This window comes from Tamandua tetradactyla, chromosome 11 (genome assembly GCF_023851605.1).
Source record: "Tamandua tetradactyla isolate mTamTet1 chromosome 11, mTamTet1.pri, whole genome shotgun sequence".
Taxonomy (NCBI): Eukaryota; Metazoa; Chordata; class Mammalia; order Pilosa; family Myrmecophagidae; genus Tamandua; species Tamandua tetradactyla.
The window spans coordinates 61,452,465-61,476,010 of record NC_135337.1 but is presented as its reverse complement, the minus strand read 5'-3'; the positions used below and the strand labels follow the sequence as shown (position 1 = coordinate 61,476,010).

The window sequence follows — 23,546 nt, the reverse complement described above, 5'->3', positions numbered from 1 at the left end:
GAAGATGGTGCTGTTGTTCTGTCATTTTGCAAAGATAGAGTCTAAAAGTAGATGTGATAGTGGCGCTTTACCGATGTTTTTAATGTTTTCACATATATTTTATCATTTTATCCCTTTAATGACTTTGTGGCCAGAGCACATAACATTATCCCTATTTTCCATATGACTGAACTGTATATCAGAGATGTGATTATAAATGGTTCAAAGTCTCATAGAAGTGATAAATAGCAGAGGAAGAATTTATAATCCTAGTTTTGGGCTTTCTCTGTTTATACTGTTCTAGCTATGATAGTAATCAGCATTATTTATTGAATGCATATTAGTAATTAAGCCCTGTGCTTAAATCTTTTTTCATATAGTCCCCTGACTTACTCCTTTACATGCTTTCAATCTTGGGTCAAATGTACCTCTCAATAGGGCCTTCTTTCACCATCGTTTTATAAATTTCATATATGCCCTCTCGTCAGTCACTTCTTACCTCCCTTCTCTGCTTTACTTGTTTCCTTAGAATTTATCACTTAGGATTTGTATATGTTGGGTTTTATTTTTCATTGTGTATCTTTTCTAGCAGAAAATCTTGATGAGGCCAGGAAGTTTTTGTTTGTTTAGTTCCTTGATGGGCACCTAGAAAAGTCTTACATATGGTATATGGTAAGCATTCAGGAAGTATTTGTTGCATGAATAAACTAATGCACACACATATAAAAGAAACGCACATGCATACACATACACACACACACTAGCAAGGAAAATTATGCACAAAGAGGTATCCTGTCCCAAGTCACCCAGGTAAGAAGTTGGAGAACCTAATTTTGAATTCAAGTGTTCCACTATATGCTTCAAAATTTTATTCCTGGAGGTGTGGTTGATGCTGTGGAGGCTGTTAACAGGGACCGGATTCTGTCCTTCTCCCTATTCCTTGCCCAGCAGTTGACCTTTCCTGATATACTGGAGCTTAGGGTAAGGGTTTATGTTCTCTGTGATGTTCCTTACGAAAAAGGGACAATGTAGAACCATACTCTGCACCTTGCTGCTTTCCAGAAACAACCATGCAAGGTTGGGTTTGAATTGTTTGAAAAGAAACACAAACCTGTTGGGATTTTAGGATGTTCCTTAAACTTTGGAAGAGGTAAGGAAACTTTAAATATTTTTATAGTAGGGAGAAATTTTGTAGAATTTATTTCCCCCTAGTCTAAGAATATAAATTAGGTAAACTCCTAAGTGCAGGGACCATGTCAGAATAATTCATACTGTAGCACTTTATGGATATTGGGGAATGAATGTATAAACTAGACTGTCATCTCTGTGTGCTTCTGAGCATATCCCTCCTATGAGGTAGGCAGTTGATGAATTCAGCAATCATTTGTTGAGGACTTACTATATACTTGACATTGTAGGAAGATAAATGCATGGAACATTGCAATTTTTCCTAAAGACCTTATCCCAAGAACATAGTTAAATCACAGCAAACTTGTGTTCATATATTTAGTACATCTTGCTAACTTCGTGTAGAGGATGCCCCGAAGGATAGAAGTGTCCTCCTTAGGAAATATTTCTTGATCATATTTACAAGAGGCAGAGTGTTGACCTAAATGGTCTAAGGATCTCATCTAGTGTGGAGAACTATAGTGTGCCATGTTCAAATTGCATATGTTTTTCTAGAATTTGAATAAATGGGATCTGGTTACAAAAATCAGTAGTTGAATTTTGGAGACGATCATCTCTTTGACTTGGCAGTTCATGTTGGTTTATGCTGCATTGCTTCACATGGGTTATCTAATTTTTAGACACAGCCATGTAATATGAATACAATCCTCCCCCCATTTTAGAGTTGAGGAAAGTGAGACTTAGAGACATTGATTAATTTCTTCAAATTGTATTTAGTAGGTGATAGAGTCAGGATTTTAACCAAAATGGTCTCTTAAAAATCCATACCAGTAACCACTGTGTTGTGGCTTTCCTTACTTTTGACACTGCAGATTCTTCTAGAGAGTTTCAGTTTTTAAGAGGAAGGTTGTTTATTCTCTCTTAAAAGTCTTGCACATCAACTCGAATAAGATAAATAATATGTCTAAACATTGTAAGTACTGTGATGAAAACTTAGCTGCTAAATGAAGAAAAGATCACGTTTTAAATGCTCAGTTGCCCTAGGTTAAACAGCAGTGGGAGACACTTTCTCAACTGGACAAGCCTTTTAACTCTAATAAATCACAAGGGTATAATGTGAGCCTCCTGCTGCAGAGCATTATATTACTAATGGATTTTCCTAAAGGAACATAAACAAGATATAAAAATAAATGAAGTCCTTGGTGACCCTTTTGTCTTATAATTCATCATTATTCCTTTATTAATATAACTTTAAGACAGTTGGTTATAATTTGTGTCATTGTGGAATTTCTATTGAACTATTTGTTTTTGTTTGTTTGTTTTTTAAAAATAAGTGCCCCCTAAATAAGAACTTTCAGCTAATTGAGTGAAAAACTGCAGCTGTTAGAGTATGTGTAGGATTAAAGTGTAATACAATGAGCTTCCTTCCGTCACCTGCAAGAAGAAAATGGTGACTCATTGGCATTCTTAAAAGGGAACTGTGATTTGTAAACCTTTTGTTGGTACAGTTTTCCTAGAGGATGTAGCAAACCTTAGATACCTCTCAGAACCCCCAGGTTTTTCTCTCCATATGAAACTTTGACAATAATTAAGGATTCATGGGATAGTCCCTTGTTACCTTCTTAGGGAAGGAACAAGGTGGGCAGGGAAAGGGGAAACAGCCTGCCAGCCACCCTTCTTGCTATTTAAGATGCGGCAATTTGGAATTTGAAGTATTTAGCAACCCTGCGTGTACTTTAAGGAAAATATATTTACAGCATATGTTCTTTTTCTTAGTACATATTTGGCAGTTAAAATATGTATGCATGCATCCATGAAAGCTTTAATTCCTGTACTAAATATAAACCAGCTGACTTCAGGGGTACATATTGTACCTTAGCAAATGTATGTGCCTGGTGTTGAGATAAGCTGAGATGCTCTTGCATGCACACACACGCACACTCTGTATACTCACACATTTTATGCAATGCACTCTGCGCACTTAAAGAGGCGGTATACAGGTATTGTTTATATGTATGGGTTCGGTTTGCTAAAGCTGTTGGAATGCAGTATACCAGAAATGGGTTGGCTTTTTCAAAGGGGGTTTGTTAGATTACAAAGTAATAGTTCTAAGGCTGAGAAAATGTCCAAATTAAGGCATCAAGAGGAAGATACCTTCTTGAAGGTCACATGGGAAGGCATATGGTAACATCTGCTTGTGCTGCTCTCCAAAATGCCTCTGGGCTTCTGGGGTCCTCGCTTGTTTCTCTCAGGGTATTTCTGTTTCTCTTAGCTTCTCTCAGCTTCTCTCAGCTCTGCACTGTCTCCAAAATATTTTCCTTTAAGGGACTCTAGCAAGAAGATTAAGACCCACCTTGAATGGATGGGGTCACATATTCGTGAAAACAACCTAATTAAAAGGTCCCACCCAACAATAAGTCTGACCCCCCACAAGATTGGATTATAACGTAGGATTTTCTGGGGTACATAACAGATTCAACATACTCCACCCTTTGGACCCCAAAAGACATGTTCTTTCCATATGCAGTATACATTCATTCTATCACAATATCACAAAAGCCTTAAACCATTTCAGTAACAATGTTAGGTACAAAGTCTTATAAAAATCAATTATGGTGTCATTTGTCCTAAGGGAAAATTCTTCTCTGGTTGTGGACCTGTGAAAATCAGAACAAGTTGTCTGCTTCCAATATTCAAAGGAGAGACAGTCATAGGATAAACATTCCAATTGCCATAGATGGAAATTGGAAGGAAAACAAGAGTCAGTGGTCCCAAAGAATTCCGAAATCCTGCAGGACAAACTCCATTAGATTTTGAAGTCTGAGAGTCCTTTATAGAATGATATTTTATCATTAGGACTTAAGAGAGCAGCAGTCCCACCCTCTTCATGGGTTTATGCAGTGGCCCTGCTCTCTCCAAGCACTGAAGTGAGGGTTTTAACATTTCCTAGCATTAGAGGAGACCACCTTGTTCTTGGCTTCACCCTCTTCAAGCATTGGGGCAGCACCCAAACTCTCTGCCATCCCCAGGGCACTCTCAACCCCTTCAGAACAATGGGGTGTTGGCCAGGCTGTCCCCAATTCCTGGGCAGTGTACTCCACCCCCTCTGGAGCCTGGGGCAGCAAAAATCTTGCTGAACAATGGGGCAGAAGGCCCACCCTCTGTAAACTCCGTGGCAAACTCACCCTTTCCATGTGCATGGGTGGGGCCACTCTCCTGATCTAAGGTTTCTTGGCTCCAGACCTTAGCTACCATGAATCTGCCTTTGAAGTCATTTTTCCTTGAGTCTGTCCCCGCTAGTCTAGGCTGGCAGTGGTTCTATTTATACAGATCCCACAACAAACTTGCTAGGTTTCCATGCAGCAAATAGGGATCCCACCATCAGACAATAGGGTTTTCTACAGATCCTTCCTGGATAACTGCATTTCCAATTCTGGCCTTTCTGGCTGCTTCCATGTTTGGTTAAATCCTCGCATGGGGCAATATTCTCTGAGGTCTTATTTTCCAGAAGCTCAGAATTTTCCAAGCCATCAGTTTCTGGTTACTTTATACCCAAGAGTTCAGTTTTCAGCGTATCCCTTTCCTCTCGCATTTTCTTGTAGGCTGCAAGGAGAAGCCATGCTATTTGGGAATTTCCTCAGCTTGCCACTTGCAAATTCTCCCTTCCATCCACCACCAGTGCTCAATTTTGCCAAATTCTCTGTCACTTTAAAACAAGGGTCACAGTCATTCTAGTTTGCAACAACGCATTCATCATTTCTGTTTCAGGTCTCACCTTTAGAGAACATATTGCTACCAACAGTCTCTTTAATGCAGTATAGGTCTTTTTTATAAATTTTCTCACTTTATAAAATAAATAAATTTGTTTATAAATCTCACTTTATAAAATAAATAAATGTTATAAATCTCCTCACATTTTTGTTATCTCGTCACATTATAAGGGGAAATTTTTCCAGAATCTTCCCCTTATCCATTTGAAAAGCTGTTCCAACATGTTTGGTATTTGCAAACTCAGTAGCACCCCACTTCTCTGGTGCCAAAATTTGTTTCAGTTTGTTAAAACTGTCAGACTGCAATATATCAGAAATAGATTTGCTTTTTCAATGTGGGTTTATTAGGTTACAAATTTACAGTTCTAAGGCCATGAAAATGTCCAAATTAAGGCATCAAGAGGAAGATACCTTCTTGGAGGAAAAGCTGCTGGCATCCAGGGTCCATCTGTCATATGGGCAGGTACATGGTGACATCTGCTTGTCCTGCTTTCCAAAAGCCTCTGGGCTTCTGTGGGTGCTTTGCATGTTTCTCCCAGAGTGTTTCTGTTTCTGTTAGCTTCGTTCAACTCTCTCCAAAAATGTCTCTCCCTTAAAGGACTCAAGCAAGTGGATTAAGGTCCACCTTGAATGGGTGGAGTCACAGCTCCATGAAAACAACCTAATTAAAAGGTCCCACCCAACAATAGGTTTGCCCCCACAAGATTGTATTAAAAGAACATAGGCTTTTCTGGGATACATAACAGAGTCAAACCAGTACATATGTGAAATGCAGTCTATACAAATGTATGGTCTTTATGCAGTGTTTATATTTATACTTGTGTTTTATGTACCTGTATCAACTATTGAAAATGAAATCTCTGTTTCTCCCTCACCACCAACCAGCACCAGCACACATGAAGATGCTGCCTGTAGGCTTTTTGTGTTGTTTTGACAAAAGCCCCATTTCCTCATTCCCTTGATTCCCAGGCTTTGTGTTCCCACTGTTTGTAAAGGAACAAATGAAGGGGCTGGTACTATTTCTCGAGTAACAAGGGTGGGGTGGGGGTTTTTGCAAACAGGCAGAGCTGGAGAGCATAGGTAGGCTGTGGCCAGGAGAGAGGAAGGTGGAGCTTTGGGGGCAGAGCAGAGAAGGACAAGCAAGCTCCCGCAGTGATGTATCTTCTCTGCCTCAGCTGGAACTTTTGCTTCACAGAACTGCGAACTGTATGTGTGCAAATGCCTTCTTTCAGTGGAGCAGATCCTCGAAAAAATATGGGCCTCGGCTTTTTACTCAAATACTGCAAAGTTCATTTGACTAGAAGGGAATCAGTCAAGGCTAGGTCTTCATTCTAAAGGCCAGGAAGATTTTATCACGAGAAATGAACATTCCACAAAAATTGGAAAGACTCAGACCCATTTGACACATATTTCCAAGTATCTCAAGGTTGGATGATATTCGAAAATGTTGACAAGAAGGTAGCACTAAGACTTCTCCAGCCCGACCCCACCCCAATCATCTACCCACATGGCTGATCCTACAGACAAAGTAACCACAAATCAGCTGCACTGGCAGAATGTATATGTAACAATTTGACTCAGAATATATTATAAGACTTGGTGAGCGATTTAAAAACGGAGCCCCTCACCATGCTTAATATATTCCTTGGTGCAATAGGAAATGGTGGTAATGATGTGTTTAGAACTTAATTGCTACTAATACCAAGAACCCTCAAATTGGCTAAATGCTTTACATATACTTGGAAAATCTAGACCCATGAAACAGCACATGGTAGCCTAAATTTGGGAGTTTACCAAGAATTGTAATTTTGTTTTAATATCAGAAGACTCTAGGCAGCTAGGAATCGCGTTGAAATTGCTGTTCCTGGGCTTTCTCATTAGGTTTTATACAAGGAGACTTTAGTCTTTTTTATGGGCAGTGTATGCCGATTCTCCTGCAAAATCATCAGGGAGTGTCACACACACAGATGGGACATATCATGTGACAGTGAATTCTATGGAAATCCACAGCCCGTGGACAGCAGGCATGTCCCAGTTCTCCTGTTTGCATGTGCCCTGTTAGGGGATGAGAAGACCTTCCTAAATCCAACTGTGAGTTAGAGAATGATAGCAGATACAGCTTGGCAAGGGAACACACAGAACAGCTCAGAGAAGGAAATAAGAAAATTGTTGTGGTTGAGGCAGATATCCTCATACCTCAGGTTTGCAACCCGCATGGGAAACATTGCTTTTTGTTGTTGTTTCTAGCATGTCTTAGTAGTAGGCAGTGCATTCAGCACTAGCATACAACATTTGCACCTCATCTTAGTGCTGTGGGGGGGTGTTTGGTTGTTTTAATTTTTTCCAAATCATATTAGTAATAATAACTTCTCCCTCAAAATCAGCACTCATTCTAGTCTGTGGACCTGGTGATGTGAGTTGTGTAAAATGTTTGTCCCTATTGTAGCATTTTTGTTTCAGAAGCTAAACACTGAAGCCAAGAAATGCCTTTTCTCTGTTGAATGACATGGCACATCACAAGGAGGCTTCGTTGTTGGAAGGCAGGACCTCATCCTGCCTTCCAAGGTTGTCATGCCATATTCGAGACTCAAGTGATAGGGATATTGGAGGACATTCCTCAGCAGCTGAAGAAATCACATGTTCAGCCCATGCTTTCTCTTGTATTGTCTTCCTTTCCTTGGTTTTAAGGGGGATCTACTTTGTGGAAATTTGTTCCTCCAAATATGTAAATACACAATGCATTGGGTTTTGTCTTGCACTGGCTTATCTTTATGTAACAGGGTGAGTTAGAAGACACCTTTTTCTTCACTATAATTGACCTCTCCTGTCCTTAGAAGAACTGTGTATCACTGAAGTCCTAAAATATCACAATGTTATATTCCATTGTAAAGGCAAGTAAGGTCAACATTATTACCAAGAAAGGTAAAATGGAAGCATTTAGATTTAAAAAAAAATGACACAAGGTCATTGTGTCTCAGGACCTTCTTCTCAGAACTTGGATTTAATAAGTTCTTGGCCAGTGCAAAACTAAGGAAGTATTTAGTGGTAACGGATTTTTGTTTCCCTGCCAGTGTCATCTTTCCGCTTCATCACTGAGCTAATTACATTAGCTGGCAAGTGTTTGATCAATATGCTCTCAAAGGGGCCTGTGAGGAACCACAAAATGCTCTGGTCCTTTGGTCTCTAACTAGAGGTTGGGTCAGGTTTCATCCTTCATTTCAGTAACAAACATTTCCTGAGTGCCTGCGGCATGCCAGGTCTGGCCCTGGTTGCAAGGTTGGGTCGTCGTGGAATATTATTTACACTGGGTGTGGGAGCGATAAGTCTGGGCTAGAGTGGAATCGCAGGTTCCCAAACCCCTCCCAAGCAGTCCTTCCCCAAGTCCTCTAGCTGCTGTCCTTTTACTTGGAATGCTTCTGAGTTATACTTGATGTTAAGATACGCACGGATGGTTGTACTCTATCTAAATAAGAGCTTTACATGCAAAGAGTAAAGAGACTGGATTTGCTTTCTTTTCCCATGGTTGTGTCTGTCCTTCACAAGTCACCAGAGAATTCCTAAGTTCACAAACCCAGAATTGTTTTTAACTTTCTTCTCCTTGATTAATATTCAGTGCAAACTTATCTCAAAAGTTATGAAGTAAAATATTAGAGATGCTTCTATCTGCTATGGCTCCTTCTTCCCCCTCCCTCCCAATTCTCAGCCTGTCCTTTGTTCCTAAGGTCAAGACTAGGTTCAACTCCTTTTTCCTTGTTGTGAAGAAACAAGCTGTAAACTTTGCAGGCCTGAGTTTGCTCAGTTCAGGTTTAGAGGAACCTCAGCTCAGGGGCTTCGGTTCATAGTGAAGTGAGGAGAAATAGACTGAAGCCTGCCCTTCTTGTTGTTGCTTTTGTTGTAATCAGGTCATTAAGGGTAGAAGTGGGGTGAAAAATAGGGCAAGAGCCCATTGAGCCCTTAAATTGATAACCTTCCCTTTCACGAGGCCCGGGTATGTATATTTCCAGGGCTGTCCTGGAATACCTAATCCAAACAGCTGCCCAAAGCAATCCCCCTCCCCCTAAACCCTTCACAGCAAACCTGCTTTGTGCTTAAAGAGAGAAGCTGCTGCTCTCAACCATTTCTCAGCCCTCTGCCTCCTCTGGTTCTTTGGCATGTCAGCACTTGCCTTCTGTTTTTTCCATTGCATTCCTCTAGAGCCCAGCTCTCTCAGGATCGGGGTATGTGACCCCGGAGCACAGACGGCCTTGCACATAAATCTTCCCGGTCCACCTGCAGATCGTCTGTCAGCGGCTGCCCCGCTTCTCGTTGGATGGGCTGTTCCCACACATCTGACAGACAACCCTGAAGCCCTCATGGACCATTGGAAATTCAGACTGGCCCTAATTCATCTCTAGATCTTCATCTGTCTTGTCCTACATCATTGCCTGCTGTGCCCAGTCTCTGCTCAAAGGAGTAATTTCCTAAGGCCAAAGCTTGTAGTGCATGAGCTGCCTCATAACAACTATGCTCAGTTGCCGTCAAGGATACCCTTTCTGAACGAGTATCCTTTTTTTTATTTTTTGCCAGCACTTGCTCCAAAGCAGCTGATGTTCTCCAGAAGGCAGATAAAGAAAGATCAGGACTCACACGGGCCTAAACTTGTGGTTGGCTTGAACCAGATATGACCTGCATTTGTAGGGTATCTGTCTTTCTAGAATTTGAAGCGGATTTTTCCTATATGGCCAGTAGGGGTCTGTTGTATGAGGGCAAATGCTTACAGTATTGAACACATTTAAGTTCCATCTGATTGCTAGCCAGTATATTAAAGATTTTTTAAAACGCATAGTGTATTGGTTAAAGGGCATGGACTTGATCTAATTATTCTGTGTATTAGTTAAGCGGCCTTAAGCAACTTAATCCAATGGAACCATCTATAAAAATGGCATGTAGTGGTTACCTAGGGTTGAGGTGAGATGAAAAGGTATCATGTGAAGTTGTACTTTACATGATGCCAGGCACTTGGTAAGCAATGAGTAAATGCTAACTATTGTTGTTATAGATCTGCTGGAGAAATGGTCTCCTTAAATGAGGAAAGAGCATCAATAATTTGAGGCAGCATATGAGTGGAACTGATGATGAGTCCTAGAAAATTTTGGAACAGAAGGACCTGAGAAGGCTGCAGAGAGGCAGAAATTGGGCCAGGACTGGAAGAATGAGCAGAATTTAGATGAATTGATCTTGGAGAGTTAATATATTTTGGCAATTTGGGAAGCTGTGTAGCAACAGAGAACTGAGCCAGGGATTACACGATACCTATCTCCTCTTCGTGCTTTTAGCAGGTGTGAACTTGGACAAACAACTGAGCCCTGGATTTCCTTGGTGGTGATAATGGAGAAGGGAAAGCTGTCCTGCCTGGCTCCCAGGGCTGTTGTTGGGCCTAAAGGAGATAACTCAGGGAAAAATGCTTTGAAAGGGGTAAAATGCTGTTCAGGGTAAAGTCATTATCAGATCCTTAAATTTAGGGAAAAAAGGACCCCTGAAGAATCCTGAGCTGCCTAAGACTGTAACTATCCAACCTGCATGACACAGTGCTTAGGGAGAGGCCCTGGCAGCTGCACTAAGGATCCTGGCCCTGAGTTGACATATCCACCCTGGCCTGTTGACCATGCCCTCTCCTCCACCAGCACAGAGTGTGTTCTTTGGGTTCTCTGTTCAGAGTGCCTGAGCCAAGACTGTTAAGTTCCTCAATGATGATAAACGATTGCCACTACCTTTTCTGTGTCACAGTATGTTAGGTGCTCAATACTTTGCAAACCTTATCTCATTTAGTCCTCAAACAATATCACGAAGCAGGTATTATTAGTCCCAGTTTACAGTAAATAAATTGAGGCTTAGAGAAATAATTTATCCGGTTTCCTTTAGCTAGTAAGTGGCAGAGCTGGATTTAACTCAGATTTGTTTGACTCCGAAGCCTAAGCCCTTTGTGCCATATTGCTGTTAATCTAAGGAAAAATGCTTGTTTTCTTCCCCCAAACTTTATGCCAGATTTCATAAGTAGGATTAAGCCTGAAGATGAGTTAAATGAATAAAATGGTTAATGTTCATGTAGTCTCACCCTCTTTACTTATAGCTGTATTGTTAGAAAGTTTAGACCTCACTTTATTTCTTATCACCACCACATTTATTTTCTAGTCCAATGGCTGGGGTATAACAATAAGAAAAAATCCCTGCGTTTATCCTGGGTTTTATATGTTCCTTGCTTAATTTGAACCTCTCAATGAGCCCTGAAAGGGTAGTATTCCAAGGAACTTGCCCAACTTTCCAGCTAATAAATGGCAGAGCTCAAAGCTTGCTCCTACCTAGAACATTACAACTCTAATAATACAAGAATAGAAGGAGTTACCGTGTTGTGTATACACTCGGCAACATGAAACGATGAGAATGTTCTCTACATGAGAAACTTTGGAATGCAATGGGGTGTTGTTGCTCAGAGGTGTGTTAAACATTTGTGTTTGGCCTCTGTTTTTAAAATTATTTCTATGTCACATACATGTAAATGACCAAAACCTGAAACTTGCTGGAAACCAAAACGAAAGGTCTGTTTCTTGAGTAATGAGGCTGGAATTGAAGGAGAGTGGGATCGACTATTAGATTCTTATCACGGCACAAAGGTTCTTGAATGTCAAATGTTAAACTCTTCTACGTTCAATAGGAATTTTGCTGTGAATCTTCAGTCCCCTCGGGTACACGTCTTGTCTGTGCCTGTCAGCTCCATTGTTATATATTTTAAATAAAGCTCTCTCTAACATCCAAAACTCCTTCCAGCCCTTCCTTTTAGGAAGCATACATAAATAAAATGTGTACTATGCCTTTGCAGTTTTGTTTTCTTTTACCTTTTCCAACAGTGTGCCCACCTCAAACCCCCCCCCCCCCCCCCCCCCCCCCCCCCCCCCCCCCCCCCCCGTTTTCAGAAGTTTAAAGCTAAGGTACAAAGAGCTTGGGGCGGGGGCGGGAGAAGACTGGGGAAGTATGCAAATGGCAGAAATGTCTATGGGAAAATTAAGGGAAGCGAAATTCAGCAAGAAAGAAATTCATTGATGTTGTGATGAAACGTTGTCACTGGAGATGATGACAAATTAGAATCCGTTCCCATGGGGACCGACGAGCTGCCTATTGATCGTCTGACCCGTGGTTGGATGTTGGCTAGCCAAAGAATTGACCCCAAAGATGACAAGATGGTTTTAGTCCCGTTGTCTCATCAGCATTCAGGAACCCCTTAGGGGATGAAGGGCGGAAGAATAAAGGAGGATACAAGATGAAAGCTGAGCTGTGGAAAGAAAAATGTTTATAATTACACTGAGGAGGGGTGTGGGTCCACCTGTAGCTTTTTGTCCAGAATGCCCTTTGTTTTCTCCTGGCTGCGGGGCCGCGGTGGGTCCAGCCCGACCTGCCCAGCCGCTTGGAAGGTGGCAGTCGTCAGCCTGGCCCCGGCAGCCTCGCCGCTGGGTCAGGATCTGGTCGCCCTGCGGCTTCCCTGTGAGGCTGGGCTGCAGGGGGAGGGACGGGAGGCAGCGGCCCTCAGCGGGCCTGAGCTGAGCTGTCCGCAGTGAGTCGGCCTCGCGATCCTCGCCACAGGGCAGCGCTGTCAGGCTGCAGGGCGAGGGGAAGGAAGCACCCCCTGGGCATCGGGAGCCCTGGAGCTCCAGAGTCCTCAGTTTCTGGCCTTGTAAAATGGAAAGTACGATTTTTCTCTCACCACCTTGTGACAGATAAACCGACTACGAGGAAAATAGAACTGAATTCTGCAATTTACTTTCTGAGAAAAAGGCACATGAGCGCTCTATTCTCCTTCCAGACTGAGGACAGGCAGACAAGACACCCTGGAGGAATTAGAACCATCACGCTCCTTTGACAGGACTTAGAGAGCCAGGCAGCATCACCCAGGCAGTTTTTTCAGAAATTCCTTGCATCTCATCTCCTTTTAATATACGGGTGGTGGAATTCAGCAATTCTAAACTTCTTCAAAGTACTTGAATTTCATAGGAATTATGAAGAATTGGAAACGAAATCATGTTAGTTTTGAAACATCTCAGTCCTCTTACAAGGCTGTGACGGCGTGTCATGGTTACAGCTCCCGCCAAGGCTCCCGCAGCGCTGGGTGGGTTGGGCAGGAAGGACAGGGAGTTGCTGGCGGGTGGGCTTGGGGACATGTCTGTGTGTGTGACAGAAGGAAGCAGGGTTGCATCATGTTTAAGAGTTTGGGCTCTGAAGCCAGGCTGCTGCTTTGGGTTCCCAGCTCCAGCAGCCACTAACTTGGTGACCTCAAGCAAGTTACTTGACAACCTCAGCGCCTCTGAAGGATTAAATGGGTGCAAGGGTGTCAGGTGCTTAGAACAGAACCCTTACATAGTTAGCTCTCAGTAAGTGTTGGCTACTTTTTTAAAAATATAAAGCAAGGTAGGGTGTCTCAGCATGACAGATTGAAGAGTGTCTGGCTGAGAAGTGAGCATCTGAGAGGAGAGAGCTTGCTTTGTTGACCTTTCTTAAGTGTCTATGAGTGTCTGAGCTGTGAGTTTGGCTGTGTGTGAGGGATCCCACCTCCACTGGGGAAGGATGACGACTGAGGCGTGTGAGGGAGAACTCACTCTCCACCCACCCTTCTAGAACCTTCTCCCATCAGCCAGTCACCCCGACCCCCACCCAAGGGACACTCAGTTCTCCAGCCAGCCCCATGCTGAGGGGCTCCTTACAGCCCGCTCTGAGCCTTGGCCGGTTAAATGAACAGGAAATCCATTGCTCAGCCTCTGTGATTTGTGATATTTTATTATTTCAAGTCAGTTTTCTGCTATCATGACAGCTTCTTTTAGGTCTGCAACACTTTAGCTTAGTAAATGAGCACACAGTTTATTTATAGGCAAGACGGTTCTGAATTTGAATGAGTGGCTTCTTATTGATATAAAACAACAGTATTTACACTGTAGGGTCCTTGGGCCTAGCATGTGGTAAGCACCACTGTATGGTAACAATTAAACTTTTCTGAAGAACCCTGAAATTCTTTTGTGGCAGGTTTACAATCCACAGGTACAGTTTAGATAATTTCGACAACTTAGATGGAATGCCTGGGTTTGAGCAGCTCGATTTAGCTTAGTTTCTATATGGTTAGCCTAGGATGGAAGTCAGCCTGTCCTGCGTGTTCCCATCATCTCCTGCTGTGAAGCATACCACTCCAGACTAGGTGGCTAAAAAACTCTCCTTACGTGGACGGATTCTGCAGGTCAGCAACTCAGACCAAGCACAGCGAGCAGGGCTGTCTCTGCTCCATGGCATCTGGGAAGACCCTGGGGGCTGGAATCTTCTGGAGTCACTTGAATTGCATCTGGAGCTTGGAGCAGGATGACTAGAAAACTTGCCCAGCCAGGGCTGACAACCAGAGCATTTAGTCATGGACTTCCTCTGGAATGGCAGTTTGGGGTGGTGGCTACCGGGGTGGTGAGCGATGCAAGGAGCAGAAGCCGCGTGGCCTTTTGTGACCTAGCTTTGGAAGTAACTGCATATCACTTCCTCCAGCTCCTGCTGGCAGAAGCCAACACAGCCGACCCAGATTCAGGCGGGGTATAGAGAGAACATAGACCCCTCCTCTCAGTGGGATGGACTACTAGGATGTTACAGTCGTTTTAAGAACTGCCACATAGTATTTATGGAACCTATAGGAAAGTGTAACCCTCTTTAGACCAGAAGTTGGCAAACTTTTTCTATAGTGGACCCAAGAATAAATATTTTAGGTGCTGAAGGCTGTGTACTCTGTTACAACTACTTAACTCTGCCACTGTCGCCCCAAAGCAGCCGTAGGCAGTTTATAAGCAAAGGAGCGTGACTCTGCTCCAGGAGAATTTTATGAGCACTGAAATTTGAATTTCATATAGTGATTACATATCAGAGAATATTCCTTAAGAAAAAAATTTTTTAAATACAAGCACTGTTTCTCACGGGACATTCAAAAATAGGCAGCGGGCCACATTTAGCCCTCCCTTACTCTAGAATATCTAAGCTTGGCTAGGTCTCTTTCTCTTCTTTCTTTCAGTTAGAATTCTCCGGATGTGTAGAAGAATTGCCTGAGTATTTCTCAAGTGTACTTAGGCATTATATAGGCCTGTATGTGTCTCTCTGTGTGTATATGTGTATACATATGTATGTGAGAGAGAGATGAGTATGTATTTCTTTTTTGTTTTAAAAATGAATTTGTAGAGGTTTTATTTGCAAATTCGTTACTTTCCCATACACCTCATCTTCAACTTGTTAGAGGACATTTGTCCCCAAGGGCAATCAAGGACTATCACCATTGATCCCTCTAGGTGGAAGATTAATAATGTTTATTTGATCAGAAATCAGAACCTAAAGAGAAGACAGGATTTTTGCTTCTTGGTGGAGTTTCTAGTAATACATATCGTGCTATATGGAAAATGTGTTGCATGTTTTTAAAGAGGTTGTTGATCTTTGGACCATAGGCTAAGATTCTTAGATGAATTTTTTTTAAGTTTTTATTAATTCATTAATTATTTTTCATCTACCCACAACGCCGGGCAGTATACTAGGTGCTAAAGATACAGAGATGAAGGAAAGCATACATAGCACCTGCCCTCACAGAGCACACAGTCTAGTGGGGTCCACACGAAGCATATTTACCCCATGTCTAGTTTTCTGACATGAAAAAGAGATAACAGCATTGAAGTGTAATGTGTTCTGAGAGGATATGCCTGCATGCTCTGTGAACATAGAGTATTGGGCTTTCACGCTGGATCTGCTACTCGCATCTCGTCACTAATCCACCCATTGAATGTGAGAGTCTAGGAAAGAAGATTGTTAGGTTAGTACAAACCATTGCTTACAAAACAAGTCAGCACATCTGCTGATGAGTGAGTGATCCTAACTTTGTATTTGGGCTGCATTTTAATGAACTGTAGGTATATATGACAGCTTCGTGCACGTCATGCTGGGAAAGGAAAAACAAAGAACACATTAGAAGTTTGTTAATGTATAAATTTTGTCAGAATTTCCCCTCCTTAAGGTATCATTTTAGATGGGTATAGAACTAAAATAAGATGGTCTGGATCTATTGGCTGAACTACACTTGGGATAATTAGCTTTGGTTTTTCTCTTAAATGACGGTTTTTCAATGCTGAAACACTATAGGCATTTTGGGCCATATAACAGATTTCAGTAGTAGGCTGGGTGTGCAGTAGGCTGTCAGGAGGTTTAAGAGCTTCTCTGTCCTCTACCCTTTAGATTCCAGTAGTGCTTTCCATCACACAGTTGGGACAACTGAAGATGTCTTCAGAATTTGCTAATTGGTCCCTGTGGTGGGGGTGAGGGTGGAGGCAAAAATCACTTCGGATTGAGAAGCCACTGGTCTAAAGTAAGATGAGAAAATAACTGTTTTTATATTTCATTGCAGAGACTTCAGTGAGGAAAACATATATTTTTTCTTAATCTTTTGATATGTACAAATTCTTTTCTAAACTTTATAGTTTGTGCAATTTTTAGCAAGTTCAGAAACCTTTAGTTATTTAATTAAGACTGAAATCTCAAGAATGTCACTGGGAAAAAAAAATCAAACTTTAAAATTGGCTTGAAAATAACAAACGAAGATATTCTGATTTGGTTCCACGTTCCCAGCCTGGAAGCTATGGGATTGCCTGAGAGGCATGACCCAGAGGAGATGATTAGTTCTCCTCTAGTGTGCTGATAATGAATAGCTCTACAAAACCAATTAGCTATAATTCCATCAGTCATTTCATTTGGGTAACATTTTGTTTGAGGGGAAGGAAAACAACGCTTTTTTCCTTGGAGAGCTGTAATTAAGCTGTGGTATTTGATGGGAACAATGGAGGAAAAAACAGCATGCTTATCAATCTGCTTTCATTATTCACACATGAAAGTAAATCATGATGAAGTGTTTTGTTCATAGCAGTTAAGGGAGACATTTGTCCATTTTAAAGACCAAACACCAGCGTATTTCTAAGTAAATATTCTGTTTTATATGAATGTGTCTGCATTGTGGAACTCTAGGGAATTGCGGTTCACATGGAAGCAGGAGGTACTGAATGTCTTTTTTCTTCCTTCATGTATCTTCTCCTCTCTTCCCAAAATCTGTATGAATCCAGAACCATGAATAATAGCTAATGTTTCTTCTCTCCTTCCAGTAGTTATTGGTTGGCCCGTACCTCCCAATGCCCGCTGTCATCCTTACAGTAACAATATCAAGGGTCTCTGTTTTCCCTTAACCAATAAGGCGTTTTATGGCTAGGCATTGTTCTATCTGAATTTGAACATATGACAGGTTTTAAATGCTGCGGTGTCTGTTGTAAGAGGGGCGTATTATTTTATTGTTGTCTGAGTATCATGCTATGACTTCTGGGCATTTTGCAGTTTTTATCTCAACCCAATAGTAGAATAAAGACTTGGGTGTGTGTTGTTTGTTATACCTGAGTTTTACTATTCAAAGCTTGTGACAAATTAATTTGTTTATTATAAAAAACTACAATGGGTTCTTGTCTTGGGCTTTCGGTTTATTCTGCTCCCTCTCGTCCCACAGCTAGCCAAAAAAATCCGAGAGAAGTTCAACCGGTACTTGGATGTGGTCAATCGGAACAAGCAAGTTGTGGAAGCTTCCTACACAGCCCACCTCACCTCTCCCCTGACGGCAATTCAAGACTGCTGTACCATCCCACCTTCCATGATGGAGTAAGAAAGACTTGGGATTTTTTTTTTTCCATCTTAAACAGGAATTGAACTGCTTATGCTCTCCGTTGTGTATTCAGATGCCTCTGTTATTTTTTTGTTGTCACAGACCATATGGTTTACTTTCTGTCTTGAATAAACCCTTTATCATTTCAAATACTTTTTGAAGATGTGTAACTTAAGATTCTATTGCCAGGGAATCCCTGGAGCCTGCCTAATCACCTTTTAGCTGTGTTGGAATTCAGGTTTAGGAGTATCACCTGTTGCTTAATTGCAGCATCAACTAAGTATAGAAAGTTGTAAATGTGGTTAGATTTTGGTAACCATGAGTAAAATAGTCTCACTAATTCTGCTAACTTGCTTAATTTAATTGAGTGCTTATTTGTCTTTGAGAACAGTAACCAAAAAATCTTATGTCTTACTGTAGTAGATATTGGCTTCAGGGCTACAAATGGAAATGTGGTTTCAGATAATATTGAATCTGTATGTATTGTATGGTTGAGGATATTTTTATTTATTGGCCTAGTGATATTTATATCTGGAGGGTTTAGGGTCGCGTGATACTGGGAATCTGTTTGTAGTGGAAAGAACACTTTTCTAGAGTTACAGAGTTTGGCTTCACTTCTGGTTGGCTGGGTGATCTTAATCAAGTTACTTAATGTTTATTTTTATGTGGTTTTCTACCAGTCAGTGTGGATAATCATCAGTTATATCAATTTTTTAGGGCTATTTAGAGTAAGTAAAGGAATTTTTTAACATGCTTTAAAAATTACATGAATGTAGGCATTTTGTAATTCATACATATCCCTCTTTCTTCCACAGTATGTGCTCTCAAAGCTAGGCAAAACCAAACAATATTGGTTTTGGTGGTTAAAAGATGTTTTGCTTCAACAGACAAGTTTTACTTAATAGGGTTTCTTAGTGGACCATGAAGGTACATTGCGTCTTTAAGTCATTTTATTACCCCATCTGTATGATGTTAAGATCAGCCTTTCTCTGGGTTACCCTATCTGCACCCTAATGAACTTCATACCAGTTGTTCACTAAACCAAATGGAAAGCATATATACCATTTGGAATCAATATAGTTGAATATGAATCCTATGTGCAGCACTTAACACACAGATTGTCTTGGATATTTGATGTTTTTGAGACGCCCAATATTTATCTCTAGAATGGCAATGATATTAATACGTCACAAGATTTTTCTTAGCTTTCATGAAATCATGCATGTGAAGGTACCTTGTAAACTGAAAAGTTATATGCTCCTATTTGCTATAATATTTATAAACTTCCACATTATAGTGAACATGTCACTATTTTGTTTATTAGGCTTAATCAAAGGAGATGGATGACTTTTTTATAGTTGAGGCATCAGTAACTTAATTTTACAAAATTATTTCTTGTATAGAAAAAAAGTGAGGCTCCAGTTGGGTTTTATATCCCAAGGAAAAGTCATTTCAGGACAGGGACAGAAGGGATAATATAGTATGGGAGAAGTCCTAAGAGTTAGAATTATGCTCAGACCAGTTGTTCTCAACCAAGGATGGTTTTCTGCCTCCAGAACATCGGACAATGTCTGGAGCCACTTTTTGTTGTCAAAACTGGGGGGTAGGAAGGGTGTGCTACTGGCATCAAGTGAATATATGCCAGGGATGCTGCTAAACATCCTGTAATGCACAGAACAGACCCTGCAACTGAGAATTACCTGGCTTGAAATGTCAGATTGCCATCATTGGGAAACCCAGGCTTTAAGATTGGGGACCTTCGTAACTTCCTAAGTGGAACTAATGATCTAGGGATTAAACACACACACAGAGCTTGAATCGGATGGCTTCTACCGATAAATTGACCCCATCTATCTCCTCCTCATTACTCTTCCATCGACGAGTTTCTGTTGTTTCAAGACCTAACTCAACAATTATCCTTTCTCCTTAGGCTCCTAATACCATTTTTCTCTTCCCCTATTTGCTTTTGTCCCTGGAAAGAGTCATCACTCCTTCATCTTTGCTCCCGTGGTAATTTTCATACAGCTCTGTCATAGTATGGAACCAGATATATCATACGCTGTCATCAGCGAGAGTCTGCCTCCCCTGCTCTTCTGAGCATGTATTACACCTCATCCGTTTTTGCCCTATGTATCTGGAGCTTTTAAGTGTTTAACAACTATTTATTGGAATCTGAATTGATTTAAATACATGGGTAAATAACGGGATGTCTACGCTCAAGAAATATGTAAACGATTGGGAGGAGGGAGCAGATACTGAACATAAGTAATAGGGCAAAAATGTGACACTGCAGGGAAGTGCTCCCTCAAAGCAGAGATACACCAAGTGGGTGGCATTAGAAAAGATTTTTTGAACTTTAGAAGTATGTATCTTATTTGATCTGGACATTTGGAGAAATATCACAAGAAAATAGTCAGACATCTTCATAAAGATAAAGAGGTAAAGAAAGTTGTCATAGTGCCATTTACAATAGAGAAAATTGTAGATATCCTGAAATTCTAACTACAGAAGATTAGTTAAGGAAATCGTCATACAGGGAGAGGATTAGTTGCAGCCGTGCTCTAGAAGAATGTTTGCTAACATGTGAAAATGGTCATACTCATGCACATGCATATATTAAAAAGTTTAGGGGGCCGTACATCAGAATGTTTGTGGGTAGCGACAGTGATGTGGATTTTGAACATGCTGAGTTGAGGGTTGAGGTCTGAAATATAGACCATATAGCTATTTGCCAATGTCCAGCATTCTGCCTTTTGGTGGATGCAATAAAATATAAGATGTGGTTTCTGCTCACCAGAAACTTCTCATTTAGTTCATGTAACTAGGCGAAATGCTGAGTAAGGAGAATAGAATGCGTGTGCATTCCACCTTCAGAGGCTGGAACCTCTGTGCTGGCTGCTGAACGGGCCCCTCACCAGGTGAAGAGCCGAGAACCCAGCTCTTCATTCTTGGGTGAGTTTTGTCAAACCAGGGCAGTTTGCTCACCAGCAGATTTCTAGATGAGCAAAACAAGGTGGCATATGTCTGGTGGCATATTAAAGATACCTGATAACAGCTGTTTGCCACAGGAAGTGTGACTGAGGACCACCAGTCTTTAGAATGAATCTTCTTAGCTTGGAATTGAGCCCACTTTCCATGTGTAGGCATTTCTGGGGTAAACAAGCTAATGCTTTTCTAGCCATTGGCTGAACACTAGCTCTTTCTAAATGATGGGACTCTCTTAGCTTGTTAATGAAGACTTTAAAATGGAAAGAGTAAGCTACTGGGGCAAACCAGGGTAAAAATCCTTAGTGGACTTGGTTCCAATCCACCATGTAATGCTTTTATCTGAGTTTTTTAATTCCTGTGATATCTTGCAGAATGCATTTTCAGTTTAGCCTTTCCTATTTCTAATTCCTCTAAAGAGGTCTACATTTGGAATCTCAGGAGTTCATGTTGGAGTTAAATGCAAAAAGGAAGCTCTCCTAGTCTTGGGAAGTGATTTATAGACACAATTAAAAGCAATTTTTTTAATGCTAGGCAGATTTTGGTTTGAATTATACTTTTTCATTTACCTGCTGACTTTGGAAAGTTGCTTAACTTCTCTGAGCCTCAGTTTCCTCATCTATGAAATGAGAATGATGATAGTACCTACCTTATAGGGTGGTTACAGGGAAGTTGCTTTTTAGGTTGCACGTGGACAAACTTTTTATTTTATTAGAAAATTATGTTTTTAGTACAGTATTACCCTCTCTGTCAATAGATACCTTTTTTTTCCTTTATGGTAATAACATGAAGTTTCTTTTAAAAAAATAAATGTACGTAAATAAAATATTGAATTAATTTATATAAAATGGAGTGGCTAATATGACCAAAATTTTGAAGATAATATGGTAATGATTAAAGTTTATGAAAAGCAGACTTAAGATTCCTGTGGTGCTGAAGTCCTTTCATACTAAGATGTCACAGTTCTGTAAGGCGAATTTTTGAAACTCTTTTGGTCCATAGACTCTATCTGGCCACACAAAGGTATATTATTCCTGCCATTAGTAATAAATATAAGCAGTTGGGCCTGCAGTAAGGAACCTTGAGTCTTAAATCTGGACCTTGTCTGTTCTTAGATCATCCAGGCCAAATAGACATGTTTTAAAACTCAGTATTGGCCTAACGGCCTTCTAGTTTGTTATTGACATCTTAAGTGCTGGTGACTGAGCTTGCTTCTTTTCCAAATGTGTTAAAGGTGAGTTAGTACTAGGATGATATTTTTAAAAGTAGTAATTGTGATAGATGGCTATTTTTCACTTTTTGTTTCAGAGTGATTTGTAAAATCCATACTTGATTTTCCTTACGAAGGCTTGATAGTGCATATTTTTAAAATATAATATAAAGCACCCAGTTCTGAAGAGGAGCAGTAAAGCATGCTATTACAGAGCATTCAATGCGACAGATCCTGAAGGTTCTACTATGCTGACAACTGAGAGAACCTGCAAAAGGACAGAAAATTGATTTCTCAGATGCCTTTTGATACTTTCCTACTTGGACCAGTCACCTCTTAAAATTCTTTCTCAGACGCCTTAGAGGTTAATTGTTTAGAACAGAGCCCTGTGTAGTGATTAGGCACTCTTTAGATGTTCGTTGAAGGAACGATCTGAAGAGTTAACATTCTCTAATATGAAAAAAGAAAACAAACAGGCTAAGGCTTAGCCTAAGACAAACTCATTTTCAACAGTATCACTTAAAATAACAGAGTTTCAGGAAGGAATCCACTTATTAACATAGTTAACAGTCCCCTTTTTGTTGCATGGGGTTAGGTGATGAGGGTACAGGAGATCTGAGTGCACAGCCAGGTAAACACACCTGCCCATGGCCTAACTCTGGCTGCAGATGTATTTTATTTGGCTGCACGATGTTTTAAAGGTTTTTAAATCTTTTACCAACATTTAAACTTTGGGAAATTTTACAGTTTAAAAATACAAATTTCTTCCTCCTCTTGAAAAATCAGATCTGGCTATCCAGGGGTCTGCATTCCCACTTCGTAGGTCAGCTTTGGTGAAGCGGTGCTCCGTGGTTAGCGAGACGGACCATGCATTCTCCTGTCCACCAGGGTTCCTGCTTGCTCCTGTGTATTAAGTCCAACCCACTTCCTTGACTTTCATCACCTGCCTCTACTTTGTTAGCATGTGAAATTGCAACTGATCTAAAAAGTCAATATAATGTTAATAACCTTGATGAAAGAATATGTCTTATCCATGTTCATTTTCTGCAGTGCCAACTTAAACATCCCGTCCTCATTCACTCAGGTTCTGAAGAAGGCAGTTCCTTTATGCCCAGCACTAAGAGCATCCATTCCTGACACCTGGCTTGCCAGAGATGGGGTTCCGCCATGTACTTCTGAAGCTATTTATTTCATCAGTAGCCCCTCTGACCTTGAATTTTGCTTTTGCTTTTATATAAACCAATCAACAATGGACTCTTCTACCTCTCTTTAACTCATTCCTCTTTTCCTTTCCCCAAACACATCTGTAGATGTTACTGGCTGTAAGCATTTTTATTTTCGTTGTCTTTATTTAAGAAGAAGGGAGCAAAAGAGAAAGTGAAATAGGAATAACTGGGAAGATAGACTTGGATGTTTATTATTTTTTAGAATTCAATGCTGTATCCTCACTCAGTTTTTGCTTGTTAATTAGCTGGTTGTGGTAAGAATTGGCATTAAGCTCTCTAGACCAGGTTTTAGATGAGCAAAGGGACACTGAGGGAGGGAAAGTAAGTGGGATACTTGTTTCCTAGGATCTCTGAGGCCAGATACCTACAGGTGAAATGCTTTAGCTCTTTACATATCCACTCAAACGTATCAGGGCAGCTTTAAAAGGCATCACTGATTTAAAATAGTGGAGGAACTCTTGGAATTTTTGTCAAACTAGATTCCTGCTATTTTATAGAATCTCTAAGCTGACGGCATCCACCAA

General features: G+C 40.8%; 1 protein-coding gene across 2 annotated transcripts in view; it reads left to right on the top strand.

Annotated features, from left to right (window-relative positions):
* CACHD1 (cache domain containing 1) overlaps positions 1 to 23,546 on the top strand; it is a 222,435-nt gene that overhangs the window by 96,813 nt on the left and 102,076 nt on the right. For both annotated transcript variants that reach the window (XM_077120712.1, XM_077120713.1), the window contains exon 3: positions 17,449 to 17,597. In XM_077120712.1, coding sequence (XP_076976827.1) covers positions 17,449 to 17,597 — 149 coding nt within the window. The remainder of the gene's footprint in view (positions 1 to 17,448; positions 17,598 to 23,546) is intronic.